At 39.9% G+C, this 27349-nt stretch overlaps 1 protein-coding gene across 3 annotated transcripts; it reads right to left on the bottom strand.

The window, feature by feature from the left end:
* Nucleotides 1–1625: 1625 nt before the first annotated feature.
* Nucleotides 1626–26510, bottom strand: LOC146698950 (polycomb protein SCMH1). 3 transcript variants are annotated; one of them, XM_085471849.1, is made up of 17 exons: nt 26396–26510; nt 25680–25812; nt 24070–24138; nt 23752–23829; nt 20645–20715; nt 20312–20546; nt 18560–18648; nt 18160–18406; nt 11426–11670; nt 10894–11085; nt 9486–9612; nt 9177–9377; nt 8700–8870; nt 7973–8095; nt 5680–5811; nt 2623–2756; nt 1626–2477 (listed from the first exon to the last, which is right to left on the bottom strand). In XM_085471849.1, exons 3-17 carry the CDS (start codon nt 24092–24094, stop codon nt 2358–2360), a joined length of 2190 nt encoding a protein of 729 aa, XP_085327975.1. In that variant the 5' UTR covers nt 24095–24138; nt 25680–25812; nt 26396–26510; the 3' UTR covers nt 1626–2357. The 3 variants fall into 3 exon arrangements, with proteins under 3 accessions (XP_085327975.1, XP_085327976.1, XP_085327974.1); XM_085471850.1 differs by having other exon boundaries at nt 18160–18403; nt 26304–26510; XM_085471848.1 differs by having other exon boundaries at nt 26304–26510.
* Between the last annotated feature and the right edge of the window lie 839 nt (nt 26511–27349).

Below are 27349 nucleotides of genomic sequence, written 5' to 3' on the forward strand. Positions count from 1 at the left end.
GGTTTCCTCCAGGTACCAGGACTTCCCACAGCCAAAACACATATGTTTACATGTAATTGGTGGATTCAAATTGGTTGTGGCTGTGAGGCAGATGAAGTGTATGCGTGTACCTTGTAGTGTGCAGTGTGCTATAAATGCTGGTACATTTACAAGGGTGTAAATTTTTCCACAGACTGACATCTGCTAACATTTTTGTTTAGTAAAAGTTTGCAAAGCTATTATTGTGGCGTTAGAGCAGAACATGTTAAATCAAAGGTGATATATCGACCAGGATCAGATGTTTTCTTGTCTAAAAATATCAAAACAGCCATTTGTTTCCACATAAATGAATGCATGTTCAGAGTTTGACACAATTTAAAATTATTCTTCTGAATATTACTAATTGCTCTATGTCGACCCAAACAGGCTAAGTTTAAGGTGTGGACCTACAAGCATTAAAAGGCAACCCATGCAATCGTTATGTAGAAACCTGAAGCCTGCCTTGCACAAGCACTGATAATGACATTTCAGTGAACCAGGAGACACCACGTCCTTGTCAGTAAACCTTTTAAAATCAAAGGAGAAGGTACAGATGTCATAGTGATATTTGGCAACACACAAACTGCCATTCAACCGTTTTATTTCTTCATGACCAGATTGCTGCAATGTTCCTTTTATCAGATAATCAATCAGACCCCCCCCCCCAAAAAAAACAAAACAAAACAAACAAAACACAGCGTAGACTTTATATTGCTTAAAATGCAGCAGCAAATGATAACTCTGTTAGTTGAAGCCTGGACTAACTGCCCATTTGTTTTAGAATTACTGTCTCTTTACTGCTAGTGAGCAGCCTGACATCCTCAGGCAGGAAACAGTTCCCACTTCACCATAAAGGCAACAAAGCAACTGCAGAGCTCCTAAGTTTTGGGAACAACCTTTCTGAGGAAATTTGCTAAGTATCTTTTAATCTCTTTTAAACAATTATGGCTTCCTTTAAAATGTAACATTTTTATCCGAAACTGTTGAGTTTCTGTGTTATTTCTGAAGTTGCACTGTATTAAGGATTGTTATCATTTTCCTAGGAGTTAACACTTATGGTTTTTAATCTTCTTTTGATCTCCTTTTTTCCTGGAGAAATGACTATATTTGTGCATTTATTATTTGCTTTAGAAATAAAAATGAGTTTGTCTTTAAATACCCATAAGACATTTTTAAATACTGGAGGATTAATGAAATAACATGTACAAAAGGAAATGGTACTAACAAAGAAGAAACATATGAACATATAACAGAGGCAGCCATGTAAAATAGGCCTTACATGGTCTAAAAATATCACTGATATTATCATGCTGTCTAACAGATGGAGACATGCCCACCCATGGTAGTGCATGGCAGTGTCTCTAGGAGAGACGTAAGGACATGACCAAAAAAAGGTTGACAGCTATATGCTGCCCTCTGCTGGTGGGCAAAACTCTCAACAAACTAAATGTGATCATCAAAATACAGTTTATCTATTCTTGTGAACGATTTTCAAGTTTCAGCTTTTTGAATGTTGCGTGTCATGTGTGTAACAGCAGACAGTTAATGCAGGATGTATATAGGAATTTGTGACCAAACAAAACAAAACAAAACAAGAAAAAGGAGACTTGAATTATTATATATTTATTGAACAATGTTAAGCATGATAGGGCTCTCCATGTAGGAACTCTAATAATATAGTATAAAAAATTAAAAAAGTACAAATAACAAAGACAAGACAAGGCATTGTAAACAACATCCAGAATAAGAGAAAAACCCCATCTTGATGGCAGTTTTTCTCAGAATAAAGTTTTATAAAACACGTTTTTCTAATCATAATTATTACTGTTGTAGTTGCAAAATTATGCCTCAAACAGAGACTGATCGGAAGAAATCCCAACTATTGGGATGTAGCATTTCTTTTCTTCCTTTAGGGTTTTCTTTTTTTTAGCGTATTCCAACACAAAACACTGAAAAAGTCCATATACTTGTATTCATGAAGTACAAAATATGAAATGTACAGATAAAATGTAACATAACAAAAGCAGGCCAAAAGGCCTTTTACAGTTAAAATGGCCACATATGATTCTTCAAGTTAGACTGAAATGCAAAAGTGATGACAGACGAGTGGCCGATCCGACCCCTAACCCATGCTGCCTTAGGCCTGGATTGTGCTACACAAAATAAACATCCCTGACTGAATGAGGTCAGAACAAGGGCGTGTATACTGGATGGAGTACGGTGGAAGTTGCTACATGTAAATTGTCAGCATATGTCCATTATGAAGTGCATGATATACTGAACCTAGAACATGGAGGTGGCGATACAGTTAAGTCCTTCAGAAGGCTTGACTGATGTCGTCATGCCCGTTTAAGCTTGTCAATGTGGAAGGTGAGTTTGAGGGCAGGGCCGAGCTTCAAACCCATGTATTTCATCATCATGTCGCTACGCAGCAACAGAAGGGCTTTCCCATCAATTTCCTGTAGCAGAGGAATCAGAGGAAAAGTAAACCTTTTTGTTTTTTCCTCTTTTAAACAGAGCTGCTCAAAAGTGATGAATAAAACTGACACGTTTGAAGCATTCACTATTCATTATACATTTATTCATGAATGAATGGATACGTACATGTTTTCTAAAAAGGTCAGCATGTGGGGCCAGAACTGGGTCGATATCCCTGATATACTGCATGACTTCATCTACTGTCCACAGGTTGGGATCCTGACCGCTGGGCCTGGGGCTCTCACGGAAACTACCCGGACCTGGGAGCAAATGTGCAAATACAGATTTATAAGACAGTTATTCACTGAGTAGTAAAAAGCCCAAAAAAACAAACATGTTTATCACTGTCCCAGTGCAGCGGTCTTTCGCACAGGCTCAACATCTGTTTTGACAATTGAGCTGAAATGATGGATCCTGAAAATGTAATGTACTCTTTTTTTGACAAAACTCTATTAAACTTTTTGCATTTGTGTGATTATAAATTTCAGTGTGTTTTTGGGCTACCACTACAAGGGTATTATTTTAACTCAAACACACAGGCTGCACAGGCAAACAGCAGTGAATGGAGTGTCACTGTCTACTACACATATTTCACCTACTATAAGATAACACTCAAATGCCACCATCTCTTCTTTCAACTGCTCCCTTTAGAGATCGCCACAGTGGATCCTCTGTATCACCTTATCCTTATTATCCTCCTCTGTCACACCAACCCTCTGCATGTCCTCCTTCACTATATCCACAAATCTCCTCTGTGGTCTTCCTGTTTTCCTCCTGCATGGCAGCTTCATATTCAGCATCCTTTCTCCTTTACATCAACTATCCCTCCTCTGCTCATCTCCAAAATATCTCAGTCTTGAGTCCCTTATCTCCTTACTGCTCAACCTGAGCTTCCCCTCTGATGTACTCCATTCTAACTCCCAATGAAAAACCTTCGCATCTTCAATTCTGCCACCTCCAGCTCTGTCCTCTCTTTTTGTTAGAGACTTCAAACTGCTATTAGCATTTGAATTGGGTCTTTCCAGTGAAATAAAAGTGGCATGAGTGGCACAGAGGGTAAGAAAATGCACTACTGATATCTGGCAAAGTAGCAATTTAGCCACTGAAGAGGCAGTTTCTGACCAAACTCTTCTCATGAACTCTTGAATGGACCTATACCATAGTGTAAGAGCAGCTTAAGTGCTTATTAAGGGCAAAATGCTGCTATATAAATACCACTGCAGTCACTCGTGTGTTTGGTTTCACTGATTGTCATTTTAAGGCAAATGTGAAGAGCCACTAATTACATGGCAGTGATGTAATTGCACCCGATCCTCCATCAATGATATACTCGCTCATCCAGCTCAGAGTCCCTTAGAACTCTCAGGTTAAGGTAACAAGTGAAGTAGTCAAAGGAGCTTGCAAAGAAAGGCGTCTGGACTTCTTTAAGTTACTTGAAGACGTTTCACCTCTCATCCGAGAAGCTTCTTCAGTTCTAAGGTCAAATGGTGGAGAGTCCCAGATATAAACCTAGTGGGAGTTTCCCCTCACAGAGGGACAAAAGGACCCCCTGATGATCCTCTAATCCCCTGAGCCAAGGTGTGAAACTGGGTGTGGGTCCCAATCAGCCAGAGTTTCGGGTGTGTTCATTGTGAAACCTGGCCCTGAGGTCAGATGGCCCAGGATGTGAGTGGGCGTTAAGGCGTCTGGGAAGGGATCTCAAAACTGGATTATAGATGGCAGAGAGTTGGTGTCGTAAACCCCCGCCTCTGTTCAAAGATGGTCGCTCACAGTGGACATAGATGGCTTCTTTCACTCCTCTTTCAAACCATCTGTCCTCTCTGTCCAAAATGTGAACACTGGCATCCTCGAAAGAGTGTCCTTTATCCTTAAGATGCAGATGGACTGCTGAGTCTTGTCCTGTGGAGGTGGCTCTTCTGTGTTGTGCCATGCGCTTGTGAAGTGGCTGTTTGGTCTCTCCAATGTAGAGGTCTGGGCATTCCTCGCTGCACTGTACCGCATACACCACATTGTTAAGTCTGTGTTTTGGCGTTTTGTCTTTCGGGTGAACCAGTTTTTGTCTGAGCGTGTTGCTGGGTCTGAAATACACTGGGATGTCATGCTTGGAGAAAACTCTCCTGAGTTTTTCTGATACACCGGCTACATAGGGGATGACAATGTTGTTGCGTCTGTCTTTCTTATCCTCCCTCGCTGGTGTCTGATCTTCTTTTCTGTGCCTCTTTGCTGCCTCTTTGCTGACTTTAAGAACGCCCATTTAGGATAGCCGCACGTTTTGAGTGCTTCCTTTACATGTGTGTGAGGTCCTTTGACTACGATGACCTGGATGACTGAGAACCTTCACAGACATAACAAGTGAAGTGTTACGTTTTCTTGTCACTGTTTGGCTGTATTGCCCAAATTAGTGAAAATGACCAAGATGACCTCGACTTGAGCACAGTTTTGATGAAGACTATTGGCGATCACTGTGTTTGACTGATGCTTCAGGACGAATACTGGTTCTTGTGAATTGTGAACTGACAGACAGACAATGAATGCCTCGGCATAATATGAGCTCATCTGTCATTAGGCAATATATGCTTTAAAAAACAAACAAACAACAAACTACAACATCAGAGGTCAAAGAACTACAACTGACTTCACTTCCTGTAATGCAGACACAAAAAGGGGGTAGTTCTAAACAAGTTTTACAAGATCTGCAGCACATTTCTACTGCGCTGAAGACATTTATGTATGTGTAAGTAAAGATAAAGCAGAGAAAAATTTACATATGCACTATATGGATAACCTTGACCATGAGAACCCATGCAATGAAGCTCTCGGTGCACTTTTTGTGCTGACATTAATGACAGAGGAGGTTTGGAACTCTGCATATAATTGACTGTTACACACATTGCTCCTAAGTCCTCAGTGATCCCGCTTGATAGCTTTACTTGTCCTGCCACTCTGAGGCTGTTCTTAAACATTTCACATTTTTTTTGCAATAACACCACTTACAACTGACAGAGGCATATCTAGCAGGGAGGCATCCTCTGACAGCACCACGCTTGAATTTAGTGAATAACCTTAGTTAAAACCAAACTTACTGGATTGCATGTCACTATATTAGCATTTGCAGAAGTAATACATTCACACTTACAGATTTGTCGAAGCTTTTCATAGATACAATGTTGTTTCTTTTCCTACCTGTAGAGTTGTTATGATGCAGCAGTTTGGAGGAGGACCTCAGGCCAGAAGTCAGTCCTGTAGAGTTTTGGGAAAGGGGGCTCTTCTTTAAGTGCTCTGATGTGGCAACACTGTTCTCCATGAAGGACTCACCTGGGAACAAAGAACACAATTATACTAGTACCTAAAAAAAAAAAAAAAGCAAAATAACAAAGAGGTCCCACAGCTAAACATCCAATGTAGTAAAAAAAAAGATAACAAGTAACAAAAAAGAGGCCCAACTGACAGCGTATTTGTCAGACACACTGCTTCGCAGCGATTTTGCAGTACCCCTCAGAGAATACCACGGTGATTTAACAGGGCTATGGCATTCTGTAAAAGTATAAGGGCACTTTGAAGGGGATATTACCCCTTTTACACATATATCTTCCAATATTACATTAACTTAATTAAAATTTAAGGAAATGGAAAGATGATTAAATGATTAACCTCCTGCCCCAGAATTTAATAGCATTCGCTCTTGAGCTCTGTTTAACTACCTCCTTTTAAATGATTACAGAAAGCTTTACTAGACAAGTCAGAGCACCCAGTTATTACAATTAAAATGTTTGACAGAAATATGATGCCGGATTCCACTTTGAATAGCCTCTGATACTAAATGAGCGGAATCCTTTGATGTCAGCTTATTTCCAGTTATTTTTGCACACAAATAAAGAACAAAGAAAAATATGATTAAAGGCATTTTACAAAAGAGAAATTTACCAGAGGCAGAACATACACACAGTGATGCGAGAAAGAAAGTTTTTGTTAACACACACCTGAATGCTACAGACAAGCAAACTGCTAAAACTTCTGCCTTCTTGCTGAATGCTGATGATCAATAAATCAAAGGCATTTGATTAGCAACACTTGGCTGCTACTTAGCCTCTTAATTCCTATGGATGCAGTCAGGCTCTCCTCTGAAAAGGCTCCCTCTTTTAATACACAACTGTATTTGGTACCACCGTTTAGTAAGTTAAAATGTTCAACAAAGTGTGTGCCCACAATAAAAACAAATAGGTTCACAAATAATTTTTTACTGATCAATCCTCCAAAGAAACAGCCTAATTCTTTATTAGAGTGCAAACAACTACAGTGAGAACCTTCACAGACAACTCCAAAAAATGTGGTGCGAACATTTTAAAGCACGACTTTAAAGCCTAATATGGCTTTTTTCCCCTTTTTTCCTGAATAGTTGATACTACCTGTGTATCTATTATTTTCCTTAATTTCTGTTTGTCACCATGATGAATGCTAACATTATAAACATGGTCAAACGTGGCCATGGCTTCACTTTGAACACACTGTTTCACACAGTTTTTTGCACTCTTTGATACTTGTGATGTCAAAGAGAGGAGATCTTAATAGCACACGGCTCTGGCTTACTGTACACCAGCCCCATCGACCTGCTATTCAAACCTTTTATTTGTAAAAGGCAGCCGACTTACAGAAGAAATTTGGCTTAAAGGGACACAAGCTACAAGGGCTTGTCTGAGATAGTACAGCTCTGTAGTTGATCCACTAAGGGCCGGTATAGTCCAAATTCAATAATAAAAGTATGGAGCAAATTAGCATGAGCCTCCTAAAGAGCAAGTAGATGAAAGTTAAATTATGCTTTTTGAGAAGCGATAAAAACATAATAATCTAATCTAAAATCATAATGATAAATCATTAATCATATATATACACAAACACACGCTGCTGTGAGGAAGCATGCACACTTGGTACCTATGCAGTGTGGTGGTCATTATTTAATGATCAACTTTATGTCAGTTAAAATGCAGTGCACACTGCAAACACCTCTATGCCTTATAAAGATCTCTCTATCTTTTTAAGAGATATATAATATATACAATAATATATACAGTTTTGTAAACTACGTACAAATTTACGTCACATTGTTCATTTCAGGTAGCTTTACATTCAGCACTGGCACATTTCACCATTTAAGCATTGAGTTATAATGGGAAGAAAAACTGACACAAGGGGGAGCACCAATATTACTTTACAGCAGCCACACAGAAAAGAGATTTTTTTAACCAGCCTCATGATCTGGTGATCAGCCAATGCCAGCCCAGTACTGAGCTGATCAGTTATTTTAAAATGCCATTTAATGATCTACCAATACATATGTCACCTGACTAATAATATCACAGACTTTCATGGATAGACTAATATATATATTTTCCCTAGCTCTAAATAAAAGCAAAACAAATTCTATATGAATGGTAGTATGAGTAATAAGAACAGATTATGAATGGATGAAACAGATTACCATCAGTGGAGTGCCGTGGGATTTTTGGCAGTTTCGGAGACAGAGGATTGGTGAAGTCCTGAAGGAACCGCTTTGTGCTTCGTACTGGGACCGCTTTCAGACTGTCTCCAAAACTTCTCCTCTCTAAAAGAAGCACACATGGGTTGAAGAACAGCTGGAGGCTATTGTTCCATGTTAACTAAAAATCAAGAAGCTGGATGTGACAAAGATGCAACTCAGTGTACCAGAGCAGTGATATTTTAGATCTCTAACAATTACGCTGAATGTGTGTTACATAATTATCCTTCGTTTTAAGAAAAAAAAGAGAGCATATTTTAGGCCACATTGCCCAACCCTAGTTCTCTTCACTACCCCTGTCTTTGCAATTTCAACACATTACTTGCTTTCCACAATACAGCAAATAAGGATTCATTTTCTAGAAGCATATTGCCAACATCTCTGCATAAATAAGGCAGACACATAATAGTCTGCTGTTTCCTCTCACCTAAACCACTTAGAAAACGGTCTAAACCAGTCGTTTCCTACGAAGCTTAGCATATTTTTCCACCTGACACAAGAGCCCAATGACTATTATAAAACTTTAGCTGCCTTTTCATTAAATGTAGTAAAAGTGAGCAGAGTCTTTGACACTGGTACTTTTCAATGTAAGAGCATGGTTCTAACAGCTATGTTAAAATAAATTAACACTGTACACGTGAACACAGAGTGGGCAAACAGCGACCCTGACCTGTAGTGTACGTGTGACTGTCGTAGTGAAGACCGCCTCTGGCTACAGGCTGGCTGCCAAACAAAGGATCGCAGTGCAGGTTGTGGCAAAGTTTTTCCAGGAAGCGGAGGACATAGGTGACACTGCTGACAGTTGGCAGGGTCAAGGTGTGCTGCTGCTGGTCAAAAAAGGCTGGAAAAGACATGGTGGATATTAATTCAGCTGCTTCATTCAAGTGTAATTCAATAAACAGGCTGTGTTACAGATGTGAGTGAGCTTTCATGAATAAACAAAATCCGACCCACACAATCTGTGTAACATAACTCAAACAACAACAATAGAATCAGCCAAGTGGTTTGTTTTATTTTTTCGTACTTTGTTGGTTCTTGATGTTCTTGTGGATAAGTGAGCATTGCCACAGTAAATTCATAAGCACTAAATCAAAGAGAAGAAAGGGTGAAGAAAGTGAATTTGCTTTCAAATTAGACCAATGCACACCTGAAATGACTTCTCCTCCTTGTCCAGATTTCAGGCAGGAGAAGACTGTGCCCTGGTTGTGAGCAGAGTCCACACAAGCTTGGACACACTGCTGAAGCACCGACGAGGCTCGGCCTGGCCCAAAGTGGTCTGGCAGCTGTTGGATACGCCGCTGGTCTAAATGGGGTCCCATCTTGCCGTACTTGTTTAGGTACACACAAACTAAAAGGCGAAAGGTATATGACCTTAAATGACACTGAATGAAAAAGTTGATGCAAAAAACCCCAAAAAGCAATGTGCATTATGTGTAGGCCTGTGGACGCTGTGTACCTGTGGGAGCCTGTAGTGCAGAATTAGGGATGGTAGCATTGTCCAGGGGCACAGTGCTGGTGTCAGGCTCTGGGGTACTGCTGGTGGGAGACGTGGGGACTGGATTAGGTACCACTCGTGGTTTTCTCTGTATGCAAATACACAAATTCAGAGCCATCAGTACATATATTTAGAAAAGCAAATAAAAGAACTGAGCTAAGTACATTTCTGTAAATGGTAATGGAAAACTAAACAAACATACAAACCGGATGCTGCAAACACTACCAATGACTGAGCACTGTGGTTTTGCAACTGTTTGCGCTTAATAAATGGATACCAGCTCAGTCCATCTTACCCAAAAACAACTATATCGTTTATAAAGACATAAATATGATGAAACCAAGGCTTTAAAAATTTTTTTATAGCATGTATGTTACAAATGAGCAGGCATGTTTAACTAGCTAGGAAACTTATGATAACAGAAACAGGAACGGGCTTTGTCAGATCAGAGGGTTAACTAAGGCTACGTTCACACTGCAGGTCTTGATGCTCAATTCCGATTTTTTGATCAAATCCGATTTTTTTGTCTGCTCGTTCACACTACAAATAAAATGCGACAGCAAACGCTCTCTAGTGTGAACGCTCAAAGCGGCCCGCATGCGCAAAAGAAGACGTCACACACAACGCGCTCTGTTTAGACCCAGAGCAAACAATATGGTTTGACTGATGGCCTTAATATAAAGACTTCGGACTTTAAGTTTCCCAATTTTTGCTTTAAGTTATTTTGTTATTTACATAATAATGTAAATAACCTAATAATTATCCTTATTGCTGTTTTAGAGAGGAGCGGTGCTTCAAAGGATAGCTGCAGATTTCTGTCAGAATCTGCAGATTATACAGTACAAATAAAATGTTCATGTTTCTCCAACGTTGTCTTCCCAGCAGTTTCACTGGATGGCCAGGAAGCGTTCGCGATGTCTTCTCGGGCGCTTCTCCGGCGCTGATAATTGGCGTCTGTCTTGTGTCAGTGACGTAAAAGACGGATTTAATGCGACATGACCGTTCAAACAGCAGTCGCTTTCTAAAACATCGGATATGTATCGGATTCAGTACCACATCGGATTTGTGCCGTTCACACTGTCATACCATGATCGGATATGGGTCGCATAGGGTCAAAAAAAAATCGGATTTGATGCGCTTTCGCCTGCAGTGTGAACGTAGCCTAACAGGTTAGTTTCTGGCTAAATAACTTAATAATCCAAATATAGTCAAAAAACACTGGACAAGCCTCCAATGATTTGCGCTCCAAGAATTATACTGCAGAAGTTTCCCTTTTCACATTTTCATCAGCATTTCTCAAGCAGGCAGCTGTTTATGTGACATGAAGTTGTCTAATGACAGCTGGGGTTCTTTTGTACTGGACAGTTACCTTGCTGCCAGGTTTCGGCCCTCTTTTCTTTGGGATCTTGATAGGTTCTGCCTGAGTCTGACCCTGCTGCAAAGTTATCCTCTGCGCCCAGTTGGCGGGCAGTCTGCCCCTGGTTCGCCCTGGGCCTGTCACGGGCCGCCCTGGCCCAGCCATGGAATCTTCTAGCCAGCTAGCTCTCTTTGCCCACCCCAGCTGCAAACAAAGAGCAAAGGACACACAGTCAAATAGGGATGCCTCTTTTTTTAATAATGCCCCTCAAACACAAAACAACTAATCTGGGATGCCATTGTGAGCAGTCTCATAGTTTAATGTAAAGGTTGGTTAAAAATTCACTTACCCGTTACTTCTTTTATTAACAGGCTATAGAAATTCTTTCTACCACTTGGAATTCAATTGAAAGATTCAACAGCAACACGTTGTCTCAGAAACACTGTCCCTGCTACACCGGACAGAAACTATTTGTATACTATATGTAAGTGTCATAACTGCTTCACTATCACACAAAAGTAAAAAACTGTTTTTTCATGCCCACCTTACTGCCTGGTTTTGGTCCTCTCTTCTTGGGAATTTTGACGGGTTCCTGGACTTTTTCTGGCTGGATGCTCTGTGGTCCCAGTGTAGAGCCCTTCTGATTCCAGTGCCCTGTCACTTTGGTTTTCCTGCGGCCTGGCTTGCGTCCTCTCTGGCCTGGAGGCCTGCCCACCGTGGGGCTGGGATGCATGACTGGGCTCTCCACACTTCCGTCTGTCAATGCTCCAAGGCTTTTGGGCAGCACCACTGTAAGCATAAAGAGAGAAAAGAAAATGGGAGAAGTTGAAAAGCTGCTTGGTATCGGCAGCAAAATTAATTAAGAGTTATTGCTCTGTGCCTCTCAGTTAGGTATTCACATCTTCCATATTCAGCCTACAATTTAGAAGTCTAAATCTAGAACGCCTTTTGTGGTTATGTTATGTGAACAACAAGGGCAACGTGTTCAGTCACAATCCTAAATCAACTTCACCAAACACCTGCTGTGCAATATGCACACAACATTGCCACATTGCAGAATGAGTCATGTGCTTGATGCATTCAAGTAGCCTTTGTGCTGTTGGCTGCAATGTCCTCACATGCTTCAAATTGAAGCCAAATAAGAAGCTGGCTGAGTCACGCACAGACATTAAGTACTCTCTGTGCATAGGGAAGGTACTTGGTTTTCTGATCTCTACTCTAAGACTTTCTGAAAAGCTAAAGGTAAAGCGTGTTATCTTCAATGGATGACAAAATCCAGATTGTTTACAACATCTGAACTTCTCTCAGTGGCACTAAAGCCAAGAAGGTCAAACTTTCTTAGCAACAAAATAGTTCTTTCTCAAACTATGTCCTTCAGTTATAAGCCCAAGGACACCACAGTGCAGTTCTCACACTCAAGCACTTTTTACAGTCTTAGGGAACAGGTAGCGAGCAAAAAAAAAGAAGAAAAAGAGAAGAGTGGTCGCATCAAAAAGTTCCCTTTTTAAGACTGAATTTAAACTTTCAGTCATTTTTTTCCACACACAAACAAAATCAAAACTGCTGAGAAACTGACAGCAATTTGACTTTGCACTCTTTTCCAGTACGGCATCACCACTGAGTGGTAACCAAGCCTCTAATAACATTAAGCCACAGAAGAAGGAATACACACTCTTTTTGTTTGGTGCTCAAGGGCTGAGAAATTATTTTTGAACTGACTAATAAACAATCTACCAAAGATCCGGCTCATTCTTTGATCATGCCATAACTCTAAACCAAGTTCAATAAAATTCAGTGTGGCAGATTGCATAACTGTGTTGAAAGTCAAACAGAGACTTATTTTTAAATTTACATTTATTTTATATAAAGTATTTCCTGGGAAAATAACCAAGTCTGCGGATATGTTTAATAAAAGTGCTAATTCTGTTTATTAAACAAAATTAATTTTCATTTCATTGGTGTAGTGGAGTAGTATTTGATATGCCTCAAAATCTGATCAGATACAAATGATCTCTTTAGGCAGATCCCACTAAAAGTACAGGCAAGTAAAGTATATGCATCAATTTGGTGTTACATCATATATAACATAATGAAATCACACAATCAGGCGTTATCTTTGTAAACTGTTATCCACTGTACGCCGCAAAATGAAGATCAAGAAAAAGCAAAAGAAAGACTAAAAGCTATCAGGTAGCAACTGAAAGAAGAAAAATAAGCAGTTGTTAAAGACAGAGGTTACGAAAGTTGGTTACCTCTTCTTCTACCTTTAAGACTCTGCTGGCCAGAAAAAAAACAAGAAGCAACATAGAAAAAGCACAAGAATTAAAACGCAAATGAAGAAGCAAGCTGCTGCAAAAATGTATCTCCAGAATATGAACACACGGCCCTTCACTCCTGAATGTGAAGCACTTCTGAAATCACGTAATCCCCAGAGAACAGGCGCATGTTAAAAACATTAACAGAGGGTCTCTACTAAACACAAGAAAACAACCAAGCAGTCCGTGTACTTTACATAAGCCATTACAGCTGGCAAAACTTCAAGAATGTGTGCATGCAAAAACAACCGCACAGAAAAACAGAGCCACAGTATAGTCGGAATATCTGGCTTCATATGCACCTGCGATTTAAAACACGCTTTCATGAAAGCGTGTTTGTGTGTGCACACACACTGCACAACCTAAAGTGCGCTGGTATTCATCCTGGATCAGCTGGGGACAGATTTACGAGAGGAGCGGCCACATTCATTAACACAGGTCTGTATTTATTAAACACGTTCACACAAACAGACCAATCAATGCAACACACAGTCTGCAGGCTACTGCTACGTTTCACAGAGAAGTCACAGAGAAGCTAAAGAGAAAAAAAGAGGGAAGGAAAACAAACAAAAAAAAACAAGACAGCTGATTGATCCTAAACAGATTGAACAAATCCTAGATAATATGTTTAACGGTGTAAAGAGATTGAGGTTACAATCAATTGCACTGCTTGTAAATACAGCCAAGCAAGCGCTTAACAAGCAAACCCTTGTTTTTTTCTTTATCCCATGAGTGCACTGAGTTCACCGAGTTCATAAAGCCACCACTACCAGCTTCATATTACAGCAACATAACTTATCAAGCGCTTTTGATCTAACGCTCGCTCTATGGCTGCATTTCAGTAATTTCATTCATTTACTCACCGTCTGTCTCAAACGAAAGTCAAAAGTGTCTGATTGTCAGCACAGCTGTCCTCAAATTCACCCTCTCCTCCTGCCCTGTCCTCCTCTCCCACTCTTCCTCTGACTCCTCCTTTTCTCCCTTTTTCCTCCCTTCTCTTCTTTTCTCCTCCCACATGTACTGACAATGTAAACAATCCACTTTTCACAGCATATGTCTGTCCTTTCTCTTGATTTCTGCCTCTTTAATCTTTCCAAGGTGTCTAATCAGACTTCGACAGCCAGTGTGCCAATGAGAGGCCTGTGGAGGGGCACACAGACTCATTTCACTCGCGTCATGCCCTGATTCTGCTAACTGGGCAAGTGCCAGGCCTACATAAAACACTAGCAGGCTACAAAGACATATCCTCCATTTCCCTCCCTCAATCGGCTCCTTCACATATTGTGGATTCTACACACGAGGACAGCTGACCCTGTGGCTGATAACCCTTGTAAGCAACTTCTACCTTCTGTGGTTCTTCTGTAACACATTTCCAGCTTTGAGTCTGGCTTTTATTCCTGATGTTAAACAAGTTAAGACAGCTACAATGTCTGAAATATAACTGCTTTACAAGAGCAATGATTTTTTACCACAAGTCACAAAGGAAGCAATATATCACAAAGAACTGCTGCATTGTAAACAGTCTTCTAAAAGAGAAGTAAAAACCGCAGCCATGCCTACTTCAACATTTACAAACCAAACTGAATACAAATAGACACTGAGAGCCAACTTTGCACTTAAAAAACCCCATGCAAATAGGAAGGAAATTTTTAACAACACTTTAACCATATGCAGTGTAAATGTGGACATACAGCAGATGGACAAAATAAAAGCAGAACTCTCATAGTGTAGTGAAATCTAATCCATGAGTCAGGAATAAATAATGCCTTTATCAGGAGTTATAATTTTTTTCCAGACTTAGCCACAGATGTGTTGATGAACTAAGTTGATATCCATATAATTTCTGCACATAAAAAAACCTTTTAAAGTAAAATAATGCAATTTGAACACCCAGCCGTGATTATTTTCATTTTATTTTGGAATTACAATTTTGGTGTTACAATGCAAAGATAATCAGAACCTCTAAGGAAGTAAAAGCCGTTTTTGGAGTAGAGCCGGCAAAAGCTTTGTCTGCCGTCATTCTCCAAAGCTTCTGTGCAATCCCTAGAGGCCCCATCTGTACCCGTCAACCTCACATGCACCAGGTAGGGACTAGCAGTTGCTCTTGCATGACAAGCTTTGCAGTCAAAAACACCCTTTAGTCCAGGACCAGGGCTGCCCATTCGATAACTAATTTTAATCTTGATTGTGACGTTAGCTTCCCACATGTAAATGGACATTAACCAAGAAAGAAAGCAGCAAATGCTGTACAACACAACTATATTATTCAACCACCTGAAAACAAGACAAACTGCAGTATAATTAATGCATGAAGGACTAGAGAAACAATGCAATGATTATTAAAATCAATCATCCAACATCAGACAGCACATGCGTACTAGGTGTCACTAAGATGCACTAGAATCACTGACACTGTCTCCAAAGATATGTGTCCAAAATATGTGGCGAGTAGAGAAAGGTTTCAGGAAAATAGTCAAATTACTGGACAAAAGATATATTATCAAAGTGAAAATACCTGCACTATGTGCAAAACATTACAGGGGAAATTTAGAGGAACACAAGGCTACTAAGTACTATGAGTTTAATTCACATCCATTTTGTAGATACAATGAAAGGTGTGATAGACTTTATATTTAGTTTCTAGGAAGTGCACTTTGATCAGGTAAAAAAAAAACCCCAGAACCTATTTCAAAACCTTATTTAATTAAAATTAAATAATTTAATCTGCAACCCTACAGGAAATGATACTAGAAAATAGGGCTGGGCGATATGGCCTAAAATCCATATCGCAATATAATTTGAAGCACATGCGGTAACGATATATATCGCGATATATTCTTTTCTTCTGTATAACGTATTTTCCACACTATAAGGCACACTTAAAATCCTTTAATTTTCTCAAAAATCGAGAGTGTGCCTTATGTATGAATTCTGGTTGTGCTTACTGACCTTGAACTGATTTGGGCGTGCAGAAATCTGTTAAAAATGTTTTAGTACAACTTTGGTAAGCCGCACTGCTTGATGGATTGTCAGAGCATTACGGCTGCCGTAGTGAGGAGCTTCACGGAGTAATCTGGGTCCAAAACTCTGTCCATTTCAGGTCCCAAAGTCAAACGAACACTGAGAGTTAAAAACGGTCTAAATTCTTTCACCTTTAATAAAATCAGCACCGTTGCTGCTTTACCAAGTGTAACAATTAAGTTTAACATCCAAGCATCCATGAAAACAGAATTTATTAAATTTAACGGAGTTACAAGTTAACAGGAAGTTAGCTCGCTAGTTTCCACCTAAACATGACATACCATGTTCTGACTGAGAGATTTCTGAAACTAATTAAAACGTACAGCTCTGCTACCACTTCCAACATAAATGAAGAGAGAAAACTAAACAGCAGTGGCGTTTGCAGGGTTACTGAAGTTAGACTATCTGGTATATAATGTTTTGCTACGTGATTGCTAGCGACACAGCTATGTTAGCATAACATTAGCACAGTGAAGCTGGAGGATGAACGTCAACTAGGGCTGGGCGATATGACCCAAAATTCATATCTCGATATTTTTTAGCTGGATGGCGATATAAGATATATATCTCGATATTTTTTTTTTAAAGCCATAAGTTAAGAACAAAAAGAGAGTTCTTAGTCACACTGTGTCCCAGATGTCACACGGGCACTTTTATTTACATACAGCGTAGATGTACATGAAGAAATTACTCAAAAATAAATTATCAGCATTTATTAAATAATCATGGTCCATAAATAAAAGAAAACAATGTTGTTTTTGTGCATAACAAAAAGCTCACAATTGTGCAGTCAAAATGTAAACTAATAGACGCTGAGCATAATAACAAAGAGACAGATTTCACAGCTGCACCACGTCTCTGAACAGGTGCCATTTGTGGTCCTTATACACACACAGTACGGTAATATTACGTTGAAGCACAGTACGTATCACTCCGCGAGGCTCCTCCCCGGTAGCCGTAATCCTCCGACAATCCATCAAGCGGTGCAGCTCCGTAGCTTAGCAAAGTCATATTAAAACATTTTTTGACAGATTGATGAGCGCTGTGTACCACATAAAATCGGTTCGCGGTCAGTAAGCACAACCAGAATTAATACATAAGGCGCACTGTCGAGTTTTGAGAAAATGAAAGGATTTTAGGCCGTGCAGCCCCTCCGGGCTGCATGTCGTTAGCGCGGTTAGCTCGTTAGCGCAGTTAGCTCGCTAACACGTTGACGCCGTCCAGCCCCACGCACGGGGCGATCCGCAGTAACTCGATAACTGAGATTTTCCGCTTTCATCTTGTCATTGCCTGCAGGTGAAGCTATGGGGGAGGAGGAGTTGTGTTCAGTGAAGGAGAGGCGAGGCCGAGTAACGTTGCGTAGAGACAAAAGTGGACGAAAGAGAGGCAAACCTGCGGCTCCACAAGTATAATTATAACGTAACATAGACTATATCGATATAAACGATATTGTCACATCTTATATCTCGTATGAAAATATATCGATATTTTTAAAAAACTCGACATATCGCCCAGCCCTAACGTCACACCACAGCCGCCCTATCACATGACGCATACTGCTCCAACGTGCTAAGGTCACGAGCTGGGTTTTGTGAGGCGCTTTTGTGATATTTAATGGATCGGATTACATTTTTTATTTCTCTCTGATATCCGATCCAGTAATTTAGGTCAGTATCAGACCGATACCGATACGTAATATCGGATCGGTCTATCCCTAATAGATACCATTAGTTATTTTCAATGATGGAACACTTGCTCAGGATAGAGATAACTCAAGCTCTGATCACCGTTTTAGAAGATCACCAATATTATAGTACATGCCAAACTTTAAAGCCACTATACTGCAGCAGAAATAGAAAGAAGACTTAGACGCAAAATACAGAGAAAGTCAAACTCAAGTTATATACACTCTTAGCTATCACCGTATTTATGAGGTTCATACCTTTCGTGCCAGGTGGCTGAAGATTGTCTCCAGTGAGGGCGCACCAGCCAACAGGGAAGATGTCCCTTGAGTCATAGCGGCAGTAGTAATCAAAGGCTCCTCGCCAGCCATCAAAGGTGACCAGCACCTCAACACCACGCAATGCACCTACTGTCGCTGGGCAGATAAAGTGGGGATTTTTCCGGTCTACAGCCTCCAGCTTCATCCCCACTTGGAAGGAGTTCTGCTCTGGGGCGGGAGGCTCCTGCTGGGGAATATGGAGTGAAAGAAAAGGGTCAAATATGGTAGTTATCAAACAGTCAAACCATGTGATAGATGTTCTTATTGTGTCATACATCAGAAGAGTTGGCCATCTTTGTGAATGCTGAGCTTTTTGAGCTTGTGAGCCTTGTACAGGTACCTTGTGAAAGATGCGAGAGGGAGCCATCTCTGCTCCATTTAGTGTTTTCAGAAGGAACATGGGCCAGGAGGACGCATTGAGTCGAAAACCTGAATAAGGACACAAATATTCTCATTACGACACCAGCTTCAAAATGAAAAGGTTGAATCACCATGAATCAAACAATGAATCATGAAATTATTAATTAAATTAAGCAAGTGTGAAAAGAATCATTCATTATGATCAAGGATAATCACTACGAAAGTAGTAGGCAGTGTTAATTTTGACAGCAAATTTTGATTCAGTTTTAGTCATGGTCTTTTAACTAAAACGTCATTTAGTTTTAGTCCTATTTATGCATCTAAAGTCATTTAGTTTAAGTCAACCACGTATTAAAAGAGTACCATAGACTAAATCTGAAGTTGGTTCAGTTGACTAAAATATAAAGTGTAAAAGTTTGCCATGTTCTTAACCGCTCAAAGTTGCTCCACACGCTGATTTTTAAAGGAGAATTTTAAAAAGTGAACTGTTTTACTCCTCTCTTCCTTCCTCACTTTGACATTTTGTTTCTTTCATGAGAATCATGGAGCACGGGATTCTCCCCAACCACCCACCCACCCACACGTCTGGGTTTGCTATCCTCGGGACATCCCATATGCACAATGCTTTCCCTAGCTGCTTACCATAACCCTAACCAACAAAAATGAATGCCTAACCCTTACCCTAAACTTAACCATAACCCAAATGTAACCCTGACACTAACACCACATTTTGAGTGTGAAAAATGCCTTTAATCCCGTAGGGACCTGGATTTTGGTCCACATGAGGGCTGTTGGTCCCCACCAGTATAGTAAATTTCAGATTTCAGTCCGCACCAAGACAGTAAGAACCCGCACACCAGACCTCTGCCCACTAATACTGCCTACGGTATTAGTCCCTGTCCTCTTCCTATGTTTCCACTGACACACACTGTTGGCACACTGTGGCGAGATACGCATGACAAAGTCTCTCTTTATTAAATTGGCAAAGAGTGTCGTAGTGCTTTTGGAGTTCTTGAATGTGTGTGGGTTAGGGTTCAGGATTAAGAAAGAGAGAGACAGACAGACAGACACACACACACACACAAGCCCGTTCAGCTTTCTTAGTGAGGACCTTCATTGACATAATGGTTTCCCTAGCCCCTTACACTAACCCTAACCATTAAAAATGAATGCCTAACCCTAACCATTACTCTAAACCCAACCATAACCTAATTGTAACCCTGACACTAAAACCACATTTTGAGCCTCAAAAAGGCCTTCAAACTTGTGAGGACTGGTGAATGTGTCCTCACAAGTGACTGTTGGTTCTCACAAGTACAGTAGAACGCAGATTTCAGTCCTCACAAAGGTAGCTAGACAGGAAAATCTAGAATCTAGATCGAATCAGAAGAAAATCACTTCTGATTGGATCACTTCCAAACTAGTCCCGCCTATCTACACATCTTAATTAGCCCTGATTGGATCTTGTCTCTTGTCTCTCCAAAGTGTCAATACATGTCATCATAGTTTTGGTCCTCATGCATTAATTTTTATTTAGTTATCTTCTTGTTTTGGGGGGAAAAACAGTCATTGATGAAAACTGTCTCTAAGCTCTTTTTAATTCATCATAATTCGACTCCATTTCTGCTCTGTCACTTTCTCAGAGCAGAGATAACAGTAGAGTTTGTGAAGTTAATTCATGACTGTGTGAAAATGCAAAGATGCTCATGTGTGGTTGTGCTTGTGTCCTCACCAAGTGGTGGCTGCAGCATGCCTCCGTTTTTTTCACAGCTGCCGATAGGCTGGATCTCTGAGGAATCCACCAGACGCCAGAAGTCGTTTTTGTTGTCAGACCCATCCAGGCGCAGCCGCAGCCGCGAACCCGTCAAGCCCACCACTGTGGCGATGCAGGTAGACGTGGTGTTTCGCGGGTCCTGAGCCTCCAGTTTCATGCCTGCCTTGAACTCGTTTACGGGAGGTGTTAGGCTCTGGACAGTGATGATAGTAAAAATATGGAGAAAAAAAAAGAAAAAGGAATGAAGACCTATAAAAATGACACTTTGCAATCAGCCATGAATCTACATACCTGTCTGAAACATGAGGCAGGGGCAGCAATAGTGTCTGTCTCTTTCAGGTATTTCTCCCAACTGAAGTGCCCTGCAGAATAACAGGAAACTTTAATACATCTTTTTCCAGTCACGCACACTGCCACATTTGTTACATTGTATGTACAAGATTTACATTTTTACCTTGACAAAACAAACAATACACAAAAAAAATATCTCTCTCTCATGTATATATATATATATATATATATATATATATATATATATATTTATTAGGGGTGCAACGATATTCGTATCGATATTGAACCGTTCGATACAGTGCTTTCGGTTCGGTACGCATATGTATCGAACAATACAACATTTGTAATTTATTTTATCAATTTTCCTTCTGACGATGCTGTCTGTGTTGAGCGCTCAGTGAATCTGCGTTCGACTACTCCGCCTAGGCTGCACTGTCCAGCGCAGATCCACTGAGCGCTCAACACAGACAGCATAGTCAGAAGGAAGAGCGCAGGGCACCTCCCCCACCCTCATTCAGATCTGGCGTTTGGAATTATTTTGGTTTTCATGTGACGTATGACCCTGAAGGTAAGCGAGTCATGCACTAAAGTAAAACAGTATGTTGGATGTGCCATGCAATGCTCAATTACATGGGTGGGAGCTAGTGTGTTAGCGCAGTTAGCTCGTTAACGTGTTGGCCGTCTAGCCCCATGCATGGAGCTATCGGCGGTAGCTCGTTAACGAAGATTTGCCGTGTTGTGGCGTTAAGGTCATTTCAACGAGATTAACCTGAAAGCACTAGTGGGAACACAACGAATATGACTGCACATTTACGCCGACATCATCCTAGTGCAAAGACAAGTGGAAGCAGACAAAAAAAAGCAAGCATGCTACTAACTTTAGCCGAGTCATTTAGACAGCTGTTAGCACATGATTCTCCTTATGCTGCTGAGAATATAGCCCAGAAGAAGCGGATAGTATAGCTTTTATTTTGGAAAGAGCCATTTCTCTGTAATAAACTCTCTTTTCCAAAGATGAGTTATTCCTCAATCAGATACAGGGCTTGCAATATCGCTAGCCCGACGTCCCGGAGCTAGCGATTTTTTCAGTCGGGCTACCAAAATCTATCTCTGCCCTGCCCATCGGGCTATTGTAGGAAAAATATATGTCAATGCTTTTGCATTCTTTCAGAAATGTAGCTGGGTAATTATGTCATTGGCATCGGTGAGCCACTGTCAATATGTGACATATTGAAATCGCGTTTGAATTTGCGCTTGTTTTTTTGCTTTCACTTTGCAATGACAGCACTGATCTGTGAGTGATGATAATTTGTGCACCAATTCCTCTGACATCGTCTTATTAATTGTTAGCTTACTATGCAAACATGACAAGTGAAATCTCCCGCAGCAAGCTTAAACATGTGAGAGGTTGATCGCGCAGAGAATCGCTGAGCTTATGTGAGTGCATGTGTAAAAGCATTTCAGTTCTGCTGAGCCAAATAAGACAGGTCAGGGTGAAGAAGTGACAGCCAAAGAAAAGCTTACCACAAAACGGAGAAGTTATGACAAATCAGACTATAAGGCAAAAAGAAAGTGCAGCTATATGGTTTTATGGACAAAAGAATTTCTGTGGCTGCAATATGATGAGCTAAATAACCAGGGCTGCACATAAGTGGTCCGCAGGTGCGCATTCGCTGTCAAAATAAAAAACACGCACAAGGGTTAGGGTTAAATTTAAAAACTGTACTTTTGAGTTAAAATATATATTTATAATTTTAATAAATGACAAATTAAAAATGCATGAACATTTTTTGTATCGAAAAAATATCGAACCGTGACACCAAAGTATCGAACCGAACCGTGAATTTTGTGTATCGTTGCACCCCTAATTTATTTATATATATATATATATATATATATATATATATATATATATATATATATATATATTAGGGCTGCCACGATTTGTCGACTAGTCACGATTACGTCGACTATTAAATCAGTCGTCGACGATTTTGATAGTCGACGCGTCGTTTGAAGCTTTGTAAGATCCCAAAAGACGCAGGAATAAGTAGCAGGATTTAAGAGTGTAATAACGGACTGAAACAGAAGATGGCAGCACTGCATGTACAAGGATGCCAGCTGCCGTTAAACCCCGAAGAAGAAGAAGAAGAAGAAGAAGAAGAAGCTGTGTCCCAGAATTCATAGCGCGGCCCAGCTTAGTTTCCAACAATGGCAGCAGCTAGTTAGTTTTAATATTACTCTTATTATTCTTTCTGGGTCACAAAATAAACGTTTAACATATTTTCAGGCGAGAATGTAGCTGTGTAAACCTCAAATATCTGCTCAGTTTATCAGGACACCACATATTTTCAAAAGCGCTCCGACGTTTTCGGAGACGTCTGTTACCCACTAGCTCGATAGCTAGCCGGGGGCTAGGTCACTAGCGCGGTGAGAACACCGGACTCCCGGCAAATTGTTTTCAAACCCACCGCCGTCTTTCGCTACTCAGGTTAAATATATGAGTCACTTAGATAAATTAAAAATGTTGTTGTTTGGCTTTTTTTTTTTTGTATTTTATTTGTTCCTGAGTAAATCGGTTTGTCTGAGATTAAAGTTATAGTTTTTACACAGCTGAATAAACATCAAGCAGACAGCTGATTATCAGAAGTGTGAGATGCTGGAGAATATACTCCGTTGTCCTGTTATATTTTAGATAGCAAGGAGTTCATTAAACTTCACCGAAACAATCTGCAAATTTCATTAAAATTTAATAAACTATCATCTTGTCTTTATTTTTAGTTAGCACCTTAAAAGCTTAAAGCTGTAAGCTAATGATAGTTATATAAGAGCAGATGCTGCTGGTGCAATAAGCTGTAGTTTTACGTCCAGTGGATGATGATCTGATTAGTCGACTAATCGCATAAATAATCGGTGACTAGTCGACTATCAAAATAATCGTTTGTGGCAGCCCTAATATATATATATATATATATATATATATATATATTTGTATTTATGTAACAAATTGTCTGAATAGTTAATAAAAATACTGAGAAAAAACAGTATCACATTGTTTTTGCTTACATTTGGTGAACAATTACTTCATCTACCATTGCGTTATATACCTTGGTACTGTGAGGGCACGCGGGAAGGCCGTCCACTCCTAGCATGCTTAATCCTTCGGGCATCTTTCCACTCTATCACTAGAAGAGCCAAGAAAGGCAAGAAAATCCTTTAACTATGGGTAATCTTCTCATCAGTCAACACGTTGCAATACCTGGCAAAAATCACTGCTCCAGGCAATGTCAGGAATTAGAGGACTATTACAACATAACATACATTTTCAGGGCATAAAAGATGACACGCTACATATTTCTAGCTTCACCTACAATCTAGAAATAATACAACATGTTAAAAATATATTAATCATAAAACAAACTCACCTTTTTGTGGTACAGGTTTCCTCATGCTCCAACAATACTGACCAACTAACAAAACAAAAGTGGCCTCCACTGTAAAGGCAATAAAACACACAAAAACTGAGTTAAAGCTTAGTCACGCATGTTTGTGGCAATTTTTTCCTTTATCGATTTAAAAATAGAGTCACATTCGAAACATTAACACACACACACACACACACACACACACACACACACACACACACACACACACACACACACAAAATGTCACCTTGAAGTCTGGAGACAGTTGGGCATAAAGCAGCTAACATGATGCTTTTGATACAACACTGCAGCATCAAACTTCAATAAATCCATTTACACATGTTGGATTTGAAATTTTCAGCCAGTTTAAATGGAACTGTGTTATTCTAGTGTCTTTACCTCACAAAAGAAACACCTTGAGGCAAGTGAACTAGTTTACAAGCACTGTGAAAAAATATATTGTTTTTAACCTGTTAACTTGTGTTTCATTTTCTCAAGTGCAACATTTTGTTTCTGAAATGACCAGAAATAAACAGGAAATTCCAGGATTTCTCTTCAGTAAGGAAAAACAGACTTGTAACCTTTACTGCGCACCACTCTATTAAGCATAGACATTCCCCAAAAAACTAAATTATACTAACAGATGGCGGAATATTTCTAAAATCATAGATAATTAAGGCCATCAAAATGCACAACTCTTAATTTACATCACTGACAAAGAACCAATCACACTAATATATTCTATAATATATTCTTGAGGCCAAAGGCTCAGCTACTACATATAAAATGTACTATTGTTATTCAAAGGCAACAGAGAACTGGAGACTTTACTAAAGCTTACTTGTCTTCTCAGGGGTTCATCACAAAGATCAAAAGTGCACTGCATGTGGACTTGTGGAGTTTTTCACATGTTACACATACATTGTGAGATCATAATGAATAACTTTCTTGAGATATTGACTGCTTATGTAAGAGATTTATCCCAAAAAATGACACCGGTCTCTCAGTTAAAGCAGCAGAAATAGCACCCAGGGATGACTTTCTATTCAACTTTGATCAAATAATTTAATAATTAATTTAAAAAAAACAACTAGTATTGATTACAGAAAATTGGTTTATTGCCCATAACATAAAGCATACTGTCTTGAATGCTCATGAATGTCTCGCCGTCTGTCAGCAGGCCAAGGTTACGGCAAGAGCAACATGTTTTAAGGCTCAGTGACCCCTGTTACCTAACCCCGGCTCACAAACACTACAAACCAGACACAACACACAGGTCAGCAGGTCAACGGATATAAACAAGTGCTTCAAGTGGCTGCTTCTGCAGTTTCCCCACACCCCACTGCGACATTTATTACCACAAAGTAATCAAACAAGGCCGATATTTAAGTAGTTTTAGCCAGAAATGTGAGGACGTTAGTAACAGTCGCAACGCAGATGTTAACCATCTGCCAAACATTTGAATTTGCTGAGGAAAAATATTCCCGCTTTATTATGAGGGCTGTTATAAATTAACCGAGCTTGCGTGGAAAATGTAAAAGAGCAAAGGCAGAGCATCCACAGTGTCGCTTAAACCAGATATGGGCTGTTCATATTATAAACGCGCCTACCTTATAACTTCATAACCGTTTTGCTGCGTTTCTCCTTATCGGATGAGCTCCTTTTCAATAGAAGTGCGCCTTTTTCCGCCGCCAAAGGGGGGACGGCTCCCAAATTAAAGCGACCGGCTCCCTGTTTTTCGGGCTGAAAAAAAGTGACAGGAGGACTGTCATCAGTGATCGGCAGCAGCACATCCCTCCTGTTGCAAACTCCAGGGAGTAACAGTTGTTTCACACATAAATGGAGCTCCTAACTTTATATTCAGAAACAAAACATCACCGGCTACATTGGAGAAATTTACTGAGCTTCATTCAAAACACAAAGCCAGCACATGGGACCCTCTTCCCCGCCCTCTCCTACGCTTTATTTCCATGAATACTCATTTACATGACAGCAGCGTTAACTGTATTAATCAGGAGTTTAACAGCAACCCCTGCTGCACAAGCCTCTCCAAACACCACTGAATGAAAGTCAAACATGCATGAAGCCAGTGCAGACATCTCATCCAGCAGGCTATGCTACGCACGGCTTCACAGACATGCCCACGGATTTAGCGTGCTAGCTTAGCATGCTAGGTGGCACGCTAGTTCGCCGACCTGATTATAAATATTAGCATTAGCAAAACGGGAGCGTACCAGCACTGTGAGGTTAGTTAGCGGTCATTTCGGCTCAGCGCTGAAGTCGAGCCTTAACGGAGATGCCGCTCGGTGTATCCGAGGATGTTTACCTTGCTTTGTAACGTGTGTATTTGTTTCTAGCGCTTTTGTGGGTCCGCCATTTTTTCCCTACACGATGAGGAGGGGTGTTTTGCCAACATTTCTTGTCTGGCAGACAGTCCGGCAGACGGGCAAGTCGAGCTAATGATGGGGAAACGGCACAACAGTGACCCCTAGCGGCAAAAGCTGGTATTTTTTTTTAATGCAGTGGAAAGGTTTTATAATAATAATAATAATAATAATAATAATGATAATAATAATAATAATAATAATAATTATTATTATTATTATTATTATTTTAACCTTAATTTATATTCTATTCCTTCCTAGTTAAATTTACCCTTTTTAATTTTTCATATTTATTTCCTATCTTATTCATAGCCTTTTCCTTTTTTGTTTTCTTTAGGTCACGAGCAGTTGTCCAAGCATTTCACTACATATCGTACTGTGTATGACTGTGTACGTGACAAATAAAATTTGAATTTGAATTTGAATTTGAAATGTGAGAATGTAATCAAACTGTTTATTATTAATGTGTTTTTTTTTAGGACTCTCAAGCCTAACATTAGCTAGCATAATGTTAGCTTAGAAGTAGCTGTTGCTGCTGTTTAGCTTGCTCTTTTCACCTGTCTGGACGTCCAGAAAGGTGATTGCATGTCTAATCACCTGACACCTGACAATAAGTAATTGCAACAATATCTGGAATAAATAAGCATATTTCTGTACATTTGCTTAGAGCCCTGAGTTAAATTCATTAGAGGAGGCGTAAGTTCAGACAGAAGAGACATTTTATTAAGATGCTGGTGGTTGTCTCTTTCCTTCACATTTTTGTTCCTTTGGTGAAGGTATGTTGGTGAAGGGGTATAAACATAATACATAATATTCTTAATACATACATAATGCATTTTATACATAATACATAAAAAATAGATATGAACCTTCATATTTTGAGTCTGAAGGCGCAG

Source organism: Copadichromis virginalis, linkage group LG11 (assembly GCF_057382275.1).
Source record: "Copadichromis virginalis isolate Kocher_CV1m ecotype Utaka linkage group LG11, C_Virginalis_male_GT1.1, whole genome shotgun sequence".
In the NCBI taxonomy this organism is placed as follows: domain Eukaryota; kingdom Metazoa; phylum Chordata; class Actinopteri; order Cichliformes; family Cichlidae; genus Copadichromis; species Copadichromis virginalis.

Coding starts and splice junctions, on each gene's coding strand:
- LOC146698950 (XM_085471849.1), bottom strand. CDS start 24,094: ATGAGGAAACCTGTACCACAAAAAG. Junction 18,649..20,311: donor CATGCTGCAGCCACCACTTG/GTGAGGACACAA, acceptor GTCCTTATTCAG/GTTTTCGACTCAATGCGTCC. Junction 2,478..2,622: donor CTGACCTTTTTAGAAAACAT/GTACGTATCCAT, acceptor CCTCTGCTACAG/GAAATTGATGGGAAAGCCCT.